At 43.8% G+C, this 13,523-nt stretch overlaps 1 protein-coding gene across 1 annotated transcript in view; it reads right to left on the bottom strand.

The window, feature by feature from the left end:
* The window catches only part of LOC105470422 (heart development protein with EGF like domains 1), an 89,008-nt gene that overhangs the window by 39,319 nt on the left and 36,166 nt on the right, over positions 1-13,523 (bottom strand). The window contains exons 5-9 of the mRNA XM_024789262.2: positions 12,967-13,302; positions 8,738-9,037; positions 6,627-8,015; positions 5,075-5,191; positions 4,332-4,451 (exon numbers count right to left, since the gene is read on the bottom strand). Coding sequence (XP_024645030.2) covers positions 4,332-4,451; positions 5,075-5,191; positions 6,627-8,015; positions 8,738-9,037; positions 12,967-13,302 — 2,262 coding nt within the window. The remainder of the gene's footprint in view (positions 1-4,331; positions 4,452-5,074; positions 5,192-6,626; positions 8,016-8,737; positions 9,038-12,966; positions 13,303-13,523) is intronic.

Raw genomic sequence — 13,523 nt, 5'->3', positions numbered from 1 at the left:
GTAACTTGTTAGATTACACAACAGAAGAACCTACACAAGGCTGTGTGTTTGTAAATCTCTGGGGTGTCTGGCTTTACTCTGCCTCACAGGACAATCTCTGTGCATTTCTTTCTCCTTATGGGTGGAGACCTGCTCTCCCTCTTCTAGGTTTTTCTCTAGCAAAGTGAGCATCTACTGGACAGTGCTAAAGGCTTAGACTGAGCAAACTTTTGAGAGAGAGAAACTCCAAAGAGCCTTTTGTGTATGTGCAAGGCTGCTAAGAGAAGGACCCTTTGCAATGTCCCTAGGATGGCCTCCCACATAATAGATGCCCAAGAAAGCTGCTACAAAGAAGAAAAACGAACAGGTCTAAACAATGTCATCCTAGGTGGAGGGAGGGAGATGTGTTAGACACTAAAAATGCTCCTCAGGCCTCATCAGGCTTTCGACAGAGGAAAGCTCTTGTCCTCCGAGGTCTCCAACTGAGTCAAGCCCTCCACTTCAAGGGGGTGCTTCAGGTTTCTCTTGTCCTTAGAGCCACCCCCATCCAAAACCCCATTCCGCTTGGTCAGAGGAAATTCCCATTTTATCATTGATAAAGGGGGCAACTTCCTAAGAAAGTTCACCCAGGCTCCCAAGGGCCACCACTGGCATTGGAGCATATGCGTGTCCATCTTCAAAGCTCTTCTTTCCCCTATAACCTCTGTGCCCTGAGGAATCTGATATCCTAAGGACACCCAAGGGGCTTGAGAGAAAGAAAGGTGCCAAGCATTTGTCTTGGGCCTATACTCCATGGGGCTGCCAACTCCGTGATTAGAAGCCACATAATGAAAACAGCCCATATTCAAGACACTGTTGGGTTCGGAAATGAAAAAAAGCAGCCTCATTTTCAAGGCCCATTTCACTCAAAAAATAAAATTCCAGTTAACATCAATTTGTGCTGATTGGGCCAGAGGAGAATGGGACTTACAAATGGGCAGGCAACCAAAATTTAGTAAGGCGTGTTTTATTGCTGGCTCTTATCTTCCTTGATATTAAATGCTTATCTTTCCCTCCAGATGGAAAAAAAAAAAACCTCAAGACACAGAAGTCCATGAAGCTGCTCTTTCCCCAAAAGCTTGCATGCTGAATTGAGAAAAAGACCCACAAATGAGCCAGGGAAAACATTTAACATCTTACACTTACTGTCTAAAGCGCTTAATCCTTACTTAACATCTTTTTGCTTGTTCTACAGTTCAGTGAAGCCAGCTGCTTAGGACTCTTTCTGAGCAGCAGGGAGCTCTCTGAAAACATTCTTGGCCAAATGAAAGCATTTCAGCATGCTCTAATTTGCATGTTCCTCTGAGGTTTATGAACAATGAAGCTAAATGACTTGAAAAGGGAAAGATGATTGTGAATGCCATAGTGCTGTCCTCCTCCTGAGCCATGCTACCTGTGGGACCCTCTGCACACAGGCTTCCAGAACTACGGTCCCGCTTCTTCACTTTTCCATCTCACATGTCTAGGCTGATACCCAGACTCTCTGTATAGAAATTCATATTGCAAATGTCAGGTTCATAGGTCTATTCTGAGTCAGGACAGTAAATGTGGCCTCTGCTTTCTGTGTGAATATAAAGATATATCGGTTTCATTCCAAACCCTGCACTCACTCCAGGCAGGGTTTTTTGTTGTTGTGGTTGTTCTTAAAGACACTTATTACACCTTTATGCCTTTACAGCACCTGGCTTTAAGTAGAATTTTTACTTACAATTGAAATGTTGATTTCCATATGTTAGCTAAATGATTTTTTTGGGAAAGAGCCATAATTATTACTTTGCACTCAGAGCAGTTTATTGTTTTCAATGCTTTCAATTCTGGTCCGAGAGTTTGAAGACTAAAGTTAAATGATACCTCCCATCTGGACAGCTCTTTACCATTTTCAAAGCTTGCTCAAATATATTACTTTATTTGATCTTCACAATAATCTTGAGTGGGAAGCAGGACCAATGGTAATCTGATTTTACAGATGAGGAAATTAGGGCTCAGGAGCCATGTGCTATAGGTAGTGGCCCTTGAGCTGGAAGCAAATCTTTTGAGTCCTGGGCAAATATACTTTCCCCACAATTCTTAAAAACAAAATCATTTCCAGCTTCTCTGTTCTTAAACTGAAAACTCCTGGCTATTTCTTTTTTTTTTTTTTTTTTTTTTTTTTGTGACGGAGTCTCGCTCTGTCGCCCAGGCTGGAGTGCAGTGGCCGGATCTCAGCTCACTGCAAGCTCCGCCTCCCGGGTTTACGCCATTCTCCTGCCTCAGCCTCCCGAGTAGCTGGGACTACAGGCGCCCGCCACCTCGCCCGGCTAGTTTTTTGTATTTTTTTGTAGAGACGGGGTTTCACTGTGTTAGCCAGGATGGTCTCGATCTCCTGACCTTGTGATCCGCCCGTCTCAGCCTCCCAAAGTGCTGGGATTACAGGCTTGAGCCACCACGCCCGGCCTGAAAACTCCTGGCTATTTCTTAGGGTGTGGCTAAATAGTTTACTAAAACGCAAGTGCATTATTAGAATAAAAGAAATTCTTTTTATTTTTTTTATTTTTTATTTTTTGAGACTGAGTCTTGCTGTACGGCCCAGGCTGGAGTGCAGTGGTGCAATCTCGACTCATTACAACCTTCGCCTCCCGGGTTCAAGCAATTCTCATGCCTCAGCCTCCCAAGTAGCTAGGACTACTTGGGTGTGTAACACCATGCCTGGCTAATTTTTGTAATTTTAGTAGAGTCAGGGTTTGACCATGTTGACCAGGCTGGTCTTGAATTCCCGATCTCAAGGGTTCAGCCCGCCTCGGCCTCCCAAAGTGTTGGGATTACAGGCATCAGCCACTGCGCCAGGCCAGAATGAGAGAAATTCTTGATTTTGACTGATGTCTCTATTTCTAGATCCTTCTTTTTGAAATAATGTTTTGACTTGATCTTTGTATTTTAAACAAATTTCCAAATTCTACCATGATTTTGGTAGGGTACTTCTTAAAAATTCCCTTCAGCCCACAGCTAATAGCACTTTCAAAGGATACAGACATTTGCTCTCTCAAAAACACTGAGCGCTTTTTGTGTGTTAAGGGTCACACTGGGCAATTTAAGACAATTGAAAGATGAGTTATTTTATCTGCCAGTTTCCTTACTGAGCTTAGAAATTCTGTATCTGGCCAGGCACAGTGGCTCACACCTGTAATCCCAGTACTTTGGGAGGTCAAGGCAGGCAGATCACTTGAGGTTAGGGGTTCGAGAGCATGGCCAACGTGGCGAAGCCCCTTCTATACTAAAACTACAAAAATCAGCCAGGCATGGTGGTGCACACTTGTAACCCCAGGTACGCGGAGGCTGAGGCATGAAAATCGCTTGAACCTGGGAGGTAGAGGTTGCAGAGAGCTGAGATGGTGCCACTGCACTGCAGCCTGGGCAACAGAGTGAGACTCTGTCTCAAAAAAAAAAAAAAAAAGAAAAAAGAAAAAAAAAAAAACTCTATCTTTCATTTCTAACTTCTTCAATAAGTTATGCATTAAACTTGATATTCTAACAAGGGTCACACCCTGCAAGCAAGAAAGCTCCTGAAATTAACACATTATGGTGTAATAGAAAGAGCTGTGGGCTGGAAACTAGGCTTCCCACCAACGCGTTAAGTAAGCTTGGCCACTCAGCACCTTGTGAGGGCCTTGGCTTTGGTTTGGTTTGTTTGTTTGCTTTTTAACTTGTAAAATGGAGATTATTTTCAAAATCAAACAGTTTCATGAATCTATCAAATTAGTGAACAAAATATGACAAATTGTGCGATACAATTAGGATAGCAGCTTACTCAGAACGCATCTGCCTGTGAGCAAGAGCACGAAGGTCACTTTTAAAAACCGAAAGAATGTGTGAATGTGGTAGGACAATCAGAGTTTTACTCTCCTTTTCTTTCTTTCTTTTTTCTTTTTTTACTATGTAGTCAGAATAATCCTTTTGATTTTTTTTTTTTCCTAGCTCCAGGGTGGAGTGGTTAAGCAAATAATATTATACACAAATGATGGCATAATATGCATTCATTAAGATGTTTGTACAATGTTTTTAACAACATAGGAAAATGTTTAAGATATAAAGTTTATACAAATGTCCTATGATTTCAACTATGTAAAAATATACTGCACATCAAAAACATAACGCAAAGTAGGGTGCTTTATCTCCAGGTAGTAGAATAACGGACAATAGCTTCCACTTTTTTCTATATTCCTTAAGTTTGTACCTTGGACAACTACTGATTTTGATTAGGAAGAAAAATAACAAATGTTACCTTGTAAAATATATTATGGTACAGAATAAAGTCCGAAATAGACCAAGTCTCTTACCCAAATTGCATATCCCTTTTTCCAACTGGTACCCAACCGGGCATTTGCAGATAAAGGATCCCTGAGTATTGTTGCATGTGGCCGTGGATGGGCAGGGGTTCGACAGGCATTCATCCACATCTGTAGAGGAGAAAAGAAGACCATCTTGAATCTGTAGCAAACAGCAAAACCATAACCCAGTATAGCAAGTACTTAGTAAGGGCCAAATGTGCTAGGTGTGGTGAGACCCCAAAGGATAAATATGAGAACACCCTTGCCCTCAGGGGGCTTGCCATCTATTGAGGGTGGAGGTGGCCATATAAACAACTGTAAATACAAGACAAGATTTGCATATACGGGGAAAACAGCAAATTTTAATGGAGGGGAGAATTAAAGACTGTTTCACATAACATCTGGACTACAACTGGAAGGACTTTAATCAATAGATTAGGCGGCAGCAGGCGGATTCCAGGCTGAGGCATCAGCACAGTAAAGTCCAGGGGCAGGAACAGGGTCCAGTGTGGCAGAAGTGTCGGGAACAGACACAGATCAGGAAGTCTGTCAGTGCCACACTACAGTCCATGCCACACTACAGTTCCTGACATTCTCCTGCAGATCACAACCTACAAGCGTGCTAACTCTCGAGTAAGCAGGGTATTAACTAAAACAGTGTATTCGTCCACATTTTGGAGGAAAAAGGAGTTTATTGGGTAGCCTAATGTGCTACTATAGTGTAGACCACTGGGCATTACTTTTTCTCTTACCTACACTGCAATCATCCCCTTGCCAGGAAGGCGGGCACCTGCAGTGGTAGCCACGGCTGGTGTTGTCTGCGATGCATTCGCCATCATGAAGACAAGGGTTCGTGGCACAGCTGTTGACTGCAAACACATTCCAGGAGTAAAGCAGTTAACCACACAGGAAATGTAAAGGCGGCTCTAGGTAAATATTTAATTCTCCCAGCTAATATTTGATTCTTACTTATTTTTGTTTACTTGCCCTGAAAGGCAACATTACAAAACTAAAATGGGTTTCCCAGAGGTGCAGTGGGACTGCGTCCTGGTACTAGTTTGTGTTCAGATATAAATGTTAGACAATGGGATCTCTGAATGCAAGAACTGATTCTAATCAAATGCAGCTTACAGGTCACTCCATTCAGGATTGATGATTATATCGCTTTGGTGACACTTAGAAAATTCAACTTGAATCAATGTCAACTGAAAGCACACTTTAGGGGGGAAAAGGATCTCTGATCAACTCATCCCCCTGCTAGAAGATTTACTCTGTGTGCGTGTGTGCACACGTGCCCTGTCCTTTCTCTTGGGCTGGCATGGGGATGGTTTGCTTATGAGCCTGCAGTCCAGGTTGATTGTGGTTGACAGGTTGGAACTGTACTGCTCACTGAGCTTTCTGCTCCAGCCACTACAAAGCATCATCTCTTCTTTCCTTCTTCCCTAAGATGCCAGTTTCCATTTCACTCCTTCTCCAACAGCAGTTTTCCTTTCCCGTGTCTGGACAAGCCAAAAGTGTAATTTTGAACATGACATGAAAAGATGCATCATCCTACTTCCTTCTACTGTTCCTTAAATGACAAAGGATTATCGGGCTGACTTTACTTTCCTGGTACCAGCAACTTCAACATGGCTATAAAAACAACCCTAAGTGTGATATAAAGGAGCCCTGGCTGTGCAGTCACTGTGGGAAAAGGTTAGTTCACCATCTTTTCATTTACATGTCTCCCCACTCCCATTTATCAACTAGCCACACACTCTTTGGGAGACAAAGGAGCTTGGGCTTCCCTGGATCAAGAGAAACCCAGTGATACCAAGAAGCCCCCTGGTGACTGGGGAGCCCCTGACTCAAGAGACTCTGAGATCTAATCCAGAAGCAGATACCCAGTTGATCCCTGTCCAGCCAGGCCATCTAAGCTTCTTTACTTGAGTTTCTCCACCCTGCAATCCTGCTTCGCTACCCTCCTCTGACCTCTGAGGAGTTAAAGGCATGCTTGAAAAGCTCTTACAACTACAGGACACTAAAAGCTGCAATTGTACCATCTACTGATGTGACACATGGCCAAGGCATCCTTTCCTCTTTATTCAGGAAGCATTATGCAACACAGGGGTGAGAAAATTAGGCCTACCCATGACCTTCTTTTACACTTTAAGTGTTTAAACAGGAAGCATTTTAGGTCACAAAACAGAGGCTATTTCAAATGCCAGCCATTTCTACAAATTCACATGAACCCCGAGCCCCATGTAGCTCTCAGTGCTGGACTGGGCCTTGCAGTTAACATGTGCTTGCGTGACTGTGTTTTACCTGAGGCTGAAGAGGACAGTGTTGTTGGTGACTGTGTGCTGCTCTGAACAGCAAAGGTGGCAGATTTGGAAGCCAAGGCTTCAGCTGTGGAAACAACTGTGGTTTGGAGAGAAGGAGATGTTCCGAGGGAATGTGAAGCTGGGCTGTACTCTGCTGTAACGCCAAGTTTTGTGGTCAATTCTTTTGCTGATGTGGGTATACTGGTCAGAGGGATCAATCCAGTGGTAGCATCTACATTCGCTTGGTTCCTTTCTGTGCTGATGCCACCTTCCGTTGAGATCTGAGGAACTAGAATTTCAGGATGGGTCAGCGAGAGCTGTTTTCCAGCTGTAGTCTGTATGGCTGTAAGACCAGTGACCAGAGATGCTGTGCTTGACAGGGTGCCAGGAGTGGTCCTAAGAGGATGAGAGGTCTTCAGAATGGTGGTGGTGAAAGCTAGAGACATTTGTGCTAAGTTGGTGCTTGTGGCTAGAAGGGTTTGCTCTGTGGAGGACTCTGTTAAGGATGGAGGCAAAGGAGAGCTCGTTGTTATAGCTTTGGTGGACTCTGTGGGCAGAGACACCAGGCTTGGTGACTTTGATTCTGTAATGACTTTCTCTTGGTGTGGGGTGCTCCAGTTCTTAAGGTCTGCAGTTTGACTACTATGGAGCATTGTCATAAATGATGTCATAGTTGATGTCTGAACTGAAGTCACAGGAGTCTCCGTTACCCTGGGCAGGACTAGGGTAGAAGATGACTGTGGTAAGGTTGTTTGTGAGACAGAAAGGGGGGCAGATGTAGATGTTGTTAAGGATACTGGTAAAGGTGATGGTGAGGAAGACAATAGTGTGAATGCATCAGAGGTAGACTTTAGTAGATGCACAGAGGCCCCAGTTGATGGCAAAATTGATGAAAATAAATGGTGGGATTGTGACACAGAGGGCAGAGGCAAAGGAGGTCCTGAAGAAGAAGAAGAAGAAGAGGAGGAGGAGGAGGAAGAGGAGGAGGGGGAAGAAGAGGAGGAGTCACTAACAAACTCAGCATCAGTGTCCAGAACAACCGAAGTGTTTGGCATATTAATGGTGGGTGTGTAGGATGGAAGGTTGGATGTATGCAGAACTGGCGACTCAGTAGAAGGCTGAGCATATTCCCCGTCATAGGATGAGATGTTACTTCTCTCAGTCTGAGTATGAGAAAAGGAGGAATAGTCTGAATGTGAAGAGTTTGAGATCTTAATATAAGAAGTTGAGCTCTCCACGATGTCTGAGGATGAACTGTTATCTGTAATGGACAGTAATGCCCGTTCTCCTTTGGTGAAAGTAGATGACAGGTAGGTGTGGTCTGTGTGGTCACTGGAAGTCCTTTGTTCAGTAGCTGTGCCACTCACTTGACCGTAGCTAATCCCAGTGACTGTAAAGGGAAAAGCCAAAGTTAGGTCAAATAAAAGAACAACAAATCTCTGAAATATACACTATCAAACAGACTTTCAGTGTCCTGGAACTCAATGAATTCAAGTGGGTGAAACACTTGCTTTGGAGAGGTGGCTTTCAATGGTGAGCACTCTGAACAAAGACATTGTGGGCAGGCAGGAGTGGTCAGTGTCTCCTCTGAGCAGACTGACCTTCTGACAGAAGCAGTGGTAGTGGCAGTAGAAATGGTAACAAAAGAGAAGTGGGGACTAAGAGTCTAAAAATGGAGAGGAGTTCCAAATTCCCTCCACATGCCTTTTTCGATAAAAGCAAACTGCTATCTGAAAAGCTCTTAAGACCCCAAATAGAATAACTGTTATGTCTAAATGAAAAAATGAAAACCTTCCCAACTTGCCATTCTGTAGAATGAGATATTTCTTTCCTAGGAGATTGACCTCAGCCACAAGTGGTTAGTCTCTTATTTTAAGTCTCCCAGCAGACACTATCCCAAATTCCTTAGGTGAGTGTGTGTGGAGGGCTGGGGGTGGGAATTGGGGAGGGGTGTTCACCTTCCTGACGTGGGAGAACCTAGAAAGTTCTCTCCATAAAGAGCTTATAAGGCACTTTCTGGCTTGACAGCTAACTGAATCATCCCAGGACTGTGAGTAAATTAATAGATGAGCTGAAGGGATGTGTTAAAAGAGACTGTGGAAGACGTCCCACCTCCTAGGGCACTGGAGGCAGCCAGTGACCGTGAGACCAGGCCCATGTCGTCCGTCACGTTCACGTGCAGAGAGGCGCTCTCTGTTTCTTGGGGCATGGTCGCTGCATGGCTGCCTGCTTCCCCAGAAGTCATGCTCATGCTGGTGTTGGTGAGGGTGATAGACCGCAGTGTGCGTTCCCCATTTCCAGTGACAGTAGCCAAGGTGTGGGTGCCGGGAGAGGGCACCCCAGAAGTCCTGTCCTCTGCATTGGCGGAACTGTCACCAAGCGCTTGGCCCAGCTCTTGGCTGTCTTCCAAGGCTAAAAGTAGAGCGAAAGAGGATGGCTGAAAAATGCAGGGCTGCAGCAACAGGATTGTGCACCAAGCCTCACTTCCTGGGCCATGGGAGCCAAGACACTTCCCTGTACTCTTAGGGTCTTTATCTGAGATGTCTGTTGCTCTTGTAAACATGGCTCAGTGATTGAAACCTCAAGAGGAATTGTGGATCAGCACATCTGTTCAGGCACCCTGGATTTATAGGAGGGTACATTACTTTAGTAATAGGATTGATACTGGATTTTTGCTCAGTGATACATAATAAATAGAGTTTATGGCAGAGAAATTGGTAGTGGTGGTGAGGAGGTAAACAGTGGGTGAAAGACTAATAACCCTACTGGGGCTTTAGACATTTGCACAAGGCCCAGGAGGAAGGCCATAGTCCTCCTTGGAAGGATCTTCCTTCTGGAAGGACCAGGAATACATGAATGGCCACAGGGCCGGTCATTCCAGAGCATTAGTACAATGGCAAAGAAATAGCCTGGGGTTGGGGGTGAAAGGTGGGCTTGTTTTTTGTCTTCTTTCATTTTTTAAAATGCATGTGTTTTATTCCATTGATGGGGATGGAATAGGGAAGATGACACATGAATAAATGTTCTTTTCATTCTCTTTTGGGTATATGTTTATGCTACAAATCTAAAGGGTCTTAGAACTAATCTTAGATTGTTAGATTATCAGATAAACCCTTCTTTTCAGAAATGATGAAAATGAGGTCCAATTCTCCTTGGCCTAAATCCTTCCTAATCTGGCTGTACAAAAACAAAACAAAACAAAACAAACAAACAGGCTCTTTTCTGGTTCTTATTCACATTCCCAGCCCAGACTGGTTGTCAGTACCCCACGGCCATGCTTTGATGGAAAACAGTGTAAAGCTGAGTGTTGGCTAAATTCATTTTGGGATAGGTTTGAAACGACAAGAGACAGGAATGAGCATGGGCCACGAGCATCACTGAGAAAGCCAGAAGCCAGAGAGGGATGCAACTCAAGCCAGGCTGAAGGGCTCGAGACCTGTGGAGAGCAAACCAGGAGAGGCTCAAGAGCAGGATCTAACTGAGTATGATTTCTCTGGGCAAAGAGAAAAAGGCCTTGGATAGGGAGATCCTAAACTCTCTGCTAAATGAAATTTAGGCCAATGACCACATCAGGGTTACAGGCTCAACAAAGTAGAGAGAGAGTCAGACATGAAATGGAGGGGCTGAATCTGAATGCAAAAAAGGCAGCGGGTCAAGAACTCTAAAAGGCTGGAGTCCAGAACCCGTCAGCTTTGGGTGACTCTGAGGGAACGAGATAAAGCATTGTGTTAACCCACAGTGAGATGGTTTCAGGAATGTGGCTACTTTCTATCTAGCTCTTTGTAACTGAACTCCAAGATCTGATCACACTGAAATCATATTTTCCTCTTGAACCAACTGAGCATTAATTGTAGAGAAGAGGGTACTGAAGAGATGTAAAAGGGAAAGGCTATGAAACTCAAGATCCTGGTTTGAGAAGGTGGAAGTCCTGACCCCCACAGTAGTGAGGGTGAAAAATGATTCCTTTTGCTTAGGAGACAGATAATGCGTTTTCCAGGCACAGACATAAAAGAGCATAAATATCCCCCGCTCGTACGTGTGATATTCTTTCATGATAAATGCATGCTTTTCCACATCACATGAGTATTAATAAATGCTAATCTTCCTCATCAATTAGGATTCTCATATGGGGGAAATGAAGCTATTACTAGTGACTTGAGAAGTAAGAATTTAAACCTATTCAAAGCTTAAATGATAAGCGAATACATTTTTGAATATACTTTAGTCAGAATATACTTTACATTGATAAAAGACTTCTGAGAATTGTTTTAAAAAATTATCCCAAAGCATTATTAAAAAGAAACATCAAAAGAAAAATTTTCTCAAATTGACAAATTGGACTTCTTCAAATTTGAAAACTTTTGTGCTACAAATGATTCCATCAAGAAAGAGAAAAGACAACCCACAGGAGAATGTCTGCAAATTATATATTTGATAAAGGACTGTATCCAGATTATGCAAAGAACTTTTTTTTTTTTGAGACAGAGTGTCTCTGTCACCCAGGCTAGAGTGCAGTGGCACGATCTCAGCTCACTGCAACCTCCGCCTCACAGGTTCAAGCGATTCTCCTGCCTCAGCCTCCCGAATAGCTGGGATTATAGGCATGTGCCACTGTGTCTGGCTAATTTCTGTATTTTTAGTAGAGACAGGGTTTTGCCATGTTGGCCAGGCTGGTCTTGAACTTCTGACCTTAAGTGATTCGCCCGCCGCAGCCTGCTAAACTGCTGGAATTACAGGTGTGAGCCACCACAGCCAGCCACAAAGAACTCTTACAATTTAATAATAAAGAGTCAAATAACCCAATTTTAATAGTCAAAAGGTTGGAATAGACATATTCAAAGAGGACATACAAGTGGCCAAGAAGCACATGAAAAGATGCTCAGCATTATTAGTCAACTGGGAAATACAAGTCAAAACCACAATGAGATGCCTTCACCCCCACTCAGATGGCTATAATCAGAAAAGATGGATAATTACAAGTGTTGGTAAAGATGTAGCAACATTAGAACACTTGTACACTGCTGGTGGGAAAATAAAATGATGCAGCCACTTTGGAAACAAGTTCGGCAGTTCCTCAGAAGGTTAAAAATAGAACAGCCACAGCCACATAACCTGGCCCTTCCTGAAGAATTGAAAATTTACGACCACATATACACTTGCACCTGAACGTTCACCAAAGCATTACTCATCATAGTCAAAAGGTGGGAACAACCTAAACATCCATCAATCGATGACAATTGATAAACAAAGTGTGGCATATCCCTGCCATGGCATATTAGTAAGCCACGAAAAGGAACGAAGTTGTGATACAACATGAATGAACCTTGAAAACATGACACTAAGGGAAAGACACAAAGGACCACATATTGTATGATTTCATTTACAGGAAATGTCTCGAATGAACAAATCTACAGAGACAGAAAACACAGGAGTGATTGCCAGGGACTGGAAGAGGGGAGAATGGGAGATGACTGCTGATGAGTTTGGAGTTTCTTTGTGGGGTGATGGAAATGTTCCGGAATTAGACAGTGGTGATGCTGCACAACTTTGTGACTACACTAAAAATCACTGAATTGTGTACTTTAAATGGGCAAATACTATGGAATGTGAAATACTTCAATAAAGCTGTTTTTTTTAAAAGAGAGAATTTATTTGAATGAATGCGCCGACAACTACTAACAAGAAGGTGAGATTTTCACCTTCCAGAAGCTCTGTGACTGAGGCAGGTATGGAGTTATGGGTTGGCCACAGGGAATGAGAGGATGTGGACAGAGAAGTCCCTGAGCTATGTGTGGGAAGAGGAAGTGGCAAGAACAGCTTCTCAGAGATGTACCAGAAAAAACTGGGGAATATATAGGTGTATCTGTATCAACCAGCCAGAATAAGGGCCTGGGAAATAAGGAAGAAAGGTGGAGGGGCCTGAGGAGTTCTTTCATTCATACACGCTTTTTTACAGGGGGGCGGGGGGAGAGTTTCACTTTGATTGCCCAGACTGGAGTGCAGTGGTGTGATCTCAGCTCACTGCAACCTCCACCTCCTGGGTTCAAACAATTCTCCTGCCTCAGCCTCCCAAGTAGCTGGGATTACCGGTGCCCGCCACCACACCTGGCTAATTTTTTGTATTGTTAGTAGAGACGGGGTTTCATCAAGTTGGTCAGTCTGGTCTCAAACTCCTGACCTCAGGTGATCCACCTGCCTTGACCTTCCAAAGTGCTGGGATTACAGGCGTGAGCCACCATGCCTGGCCCTCATGCATGGTTTTAATATGCCACGGATTTCATAAGCATTGTGAGTCCCTCTCTCCTCCATGGGGCACAGTTGCATGCAATGGAAAAACTCACTCGAACGTTCTCCACGTGGTGCTGATGAATTCAAGCTTTCCGAGGAAGATGTAGATGAAGACTCTGAATAATTCCTATCTCCCAACGCTGTGTGACTTCCTCCAGACTGTACAGTAGAGTCTGAGAAATGGGTCAACACTGATGCATTCACACCTTCAGGGTATGAAGCAGAGCTTCCTGTCACATCTGCAGATGTTGTGCTGTTGGTCAAGAGCCAGTGTTCAGTGCTCGCTCCACCTCTTGTGGGTGCGACTGACCTAAACACAGTCTCGGTCTGAGACATGGGACTTCCATTTTGCACGTCAGAGCTGCTGGCAAGCTGATGTTCTCCAAAGGCTGTAAGATATCATAGGAAAAAAGGCCATGACATAGATATGAAAGAGATCCCTTGGCAACAAAGAAGTGAGACCTCTCTAGGGAAAGATTCTTTGCCAAGGAACCTGGTATGGTGTTTATTAAATGTATTATGCACTATCATATTCTAAATAATTATTTCAAAACTCTTGGGTGGCAGCAAGGTAGCAATACAAAAAAAGATAACTTGCTGAATAGGGGAC

The sequence above is a fragment of the Macaca nemestrina genome, chromosome 2 (genome assembly GCF_043159975.1).
Source record: "Macaca nemestrina isolate mMacNem1 chromosome 2, mMacNem.hap1, whole genome shotgun sequence".
In the NCBI taxonomy this organism is placed as follows: Eukaryota; Metazoa; Chordata; class Mammalia; order Primates; family Cercopithecidae; genus Macaca; species Macaca nemestrina.
The sequence above is the reverse complement of the archived record's forward strand: the minus strand, read 5'-3'. Positions and strand labels throughout refer to the sequence as shown.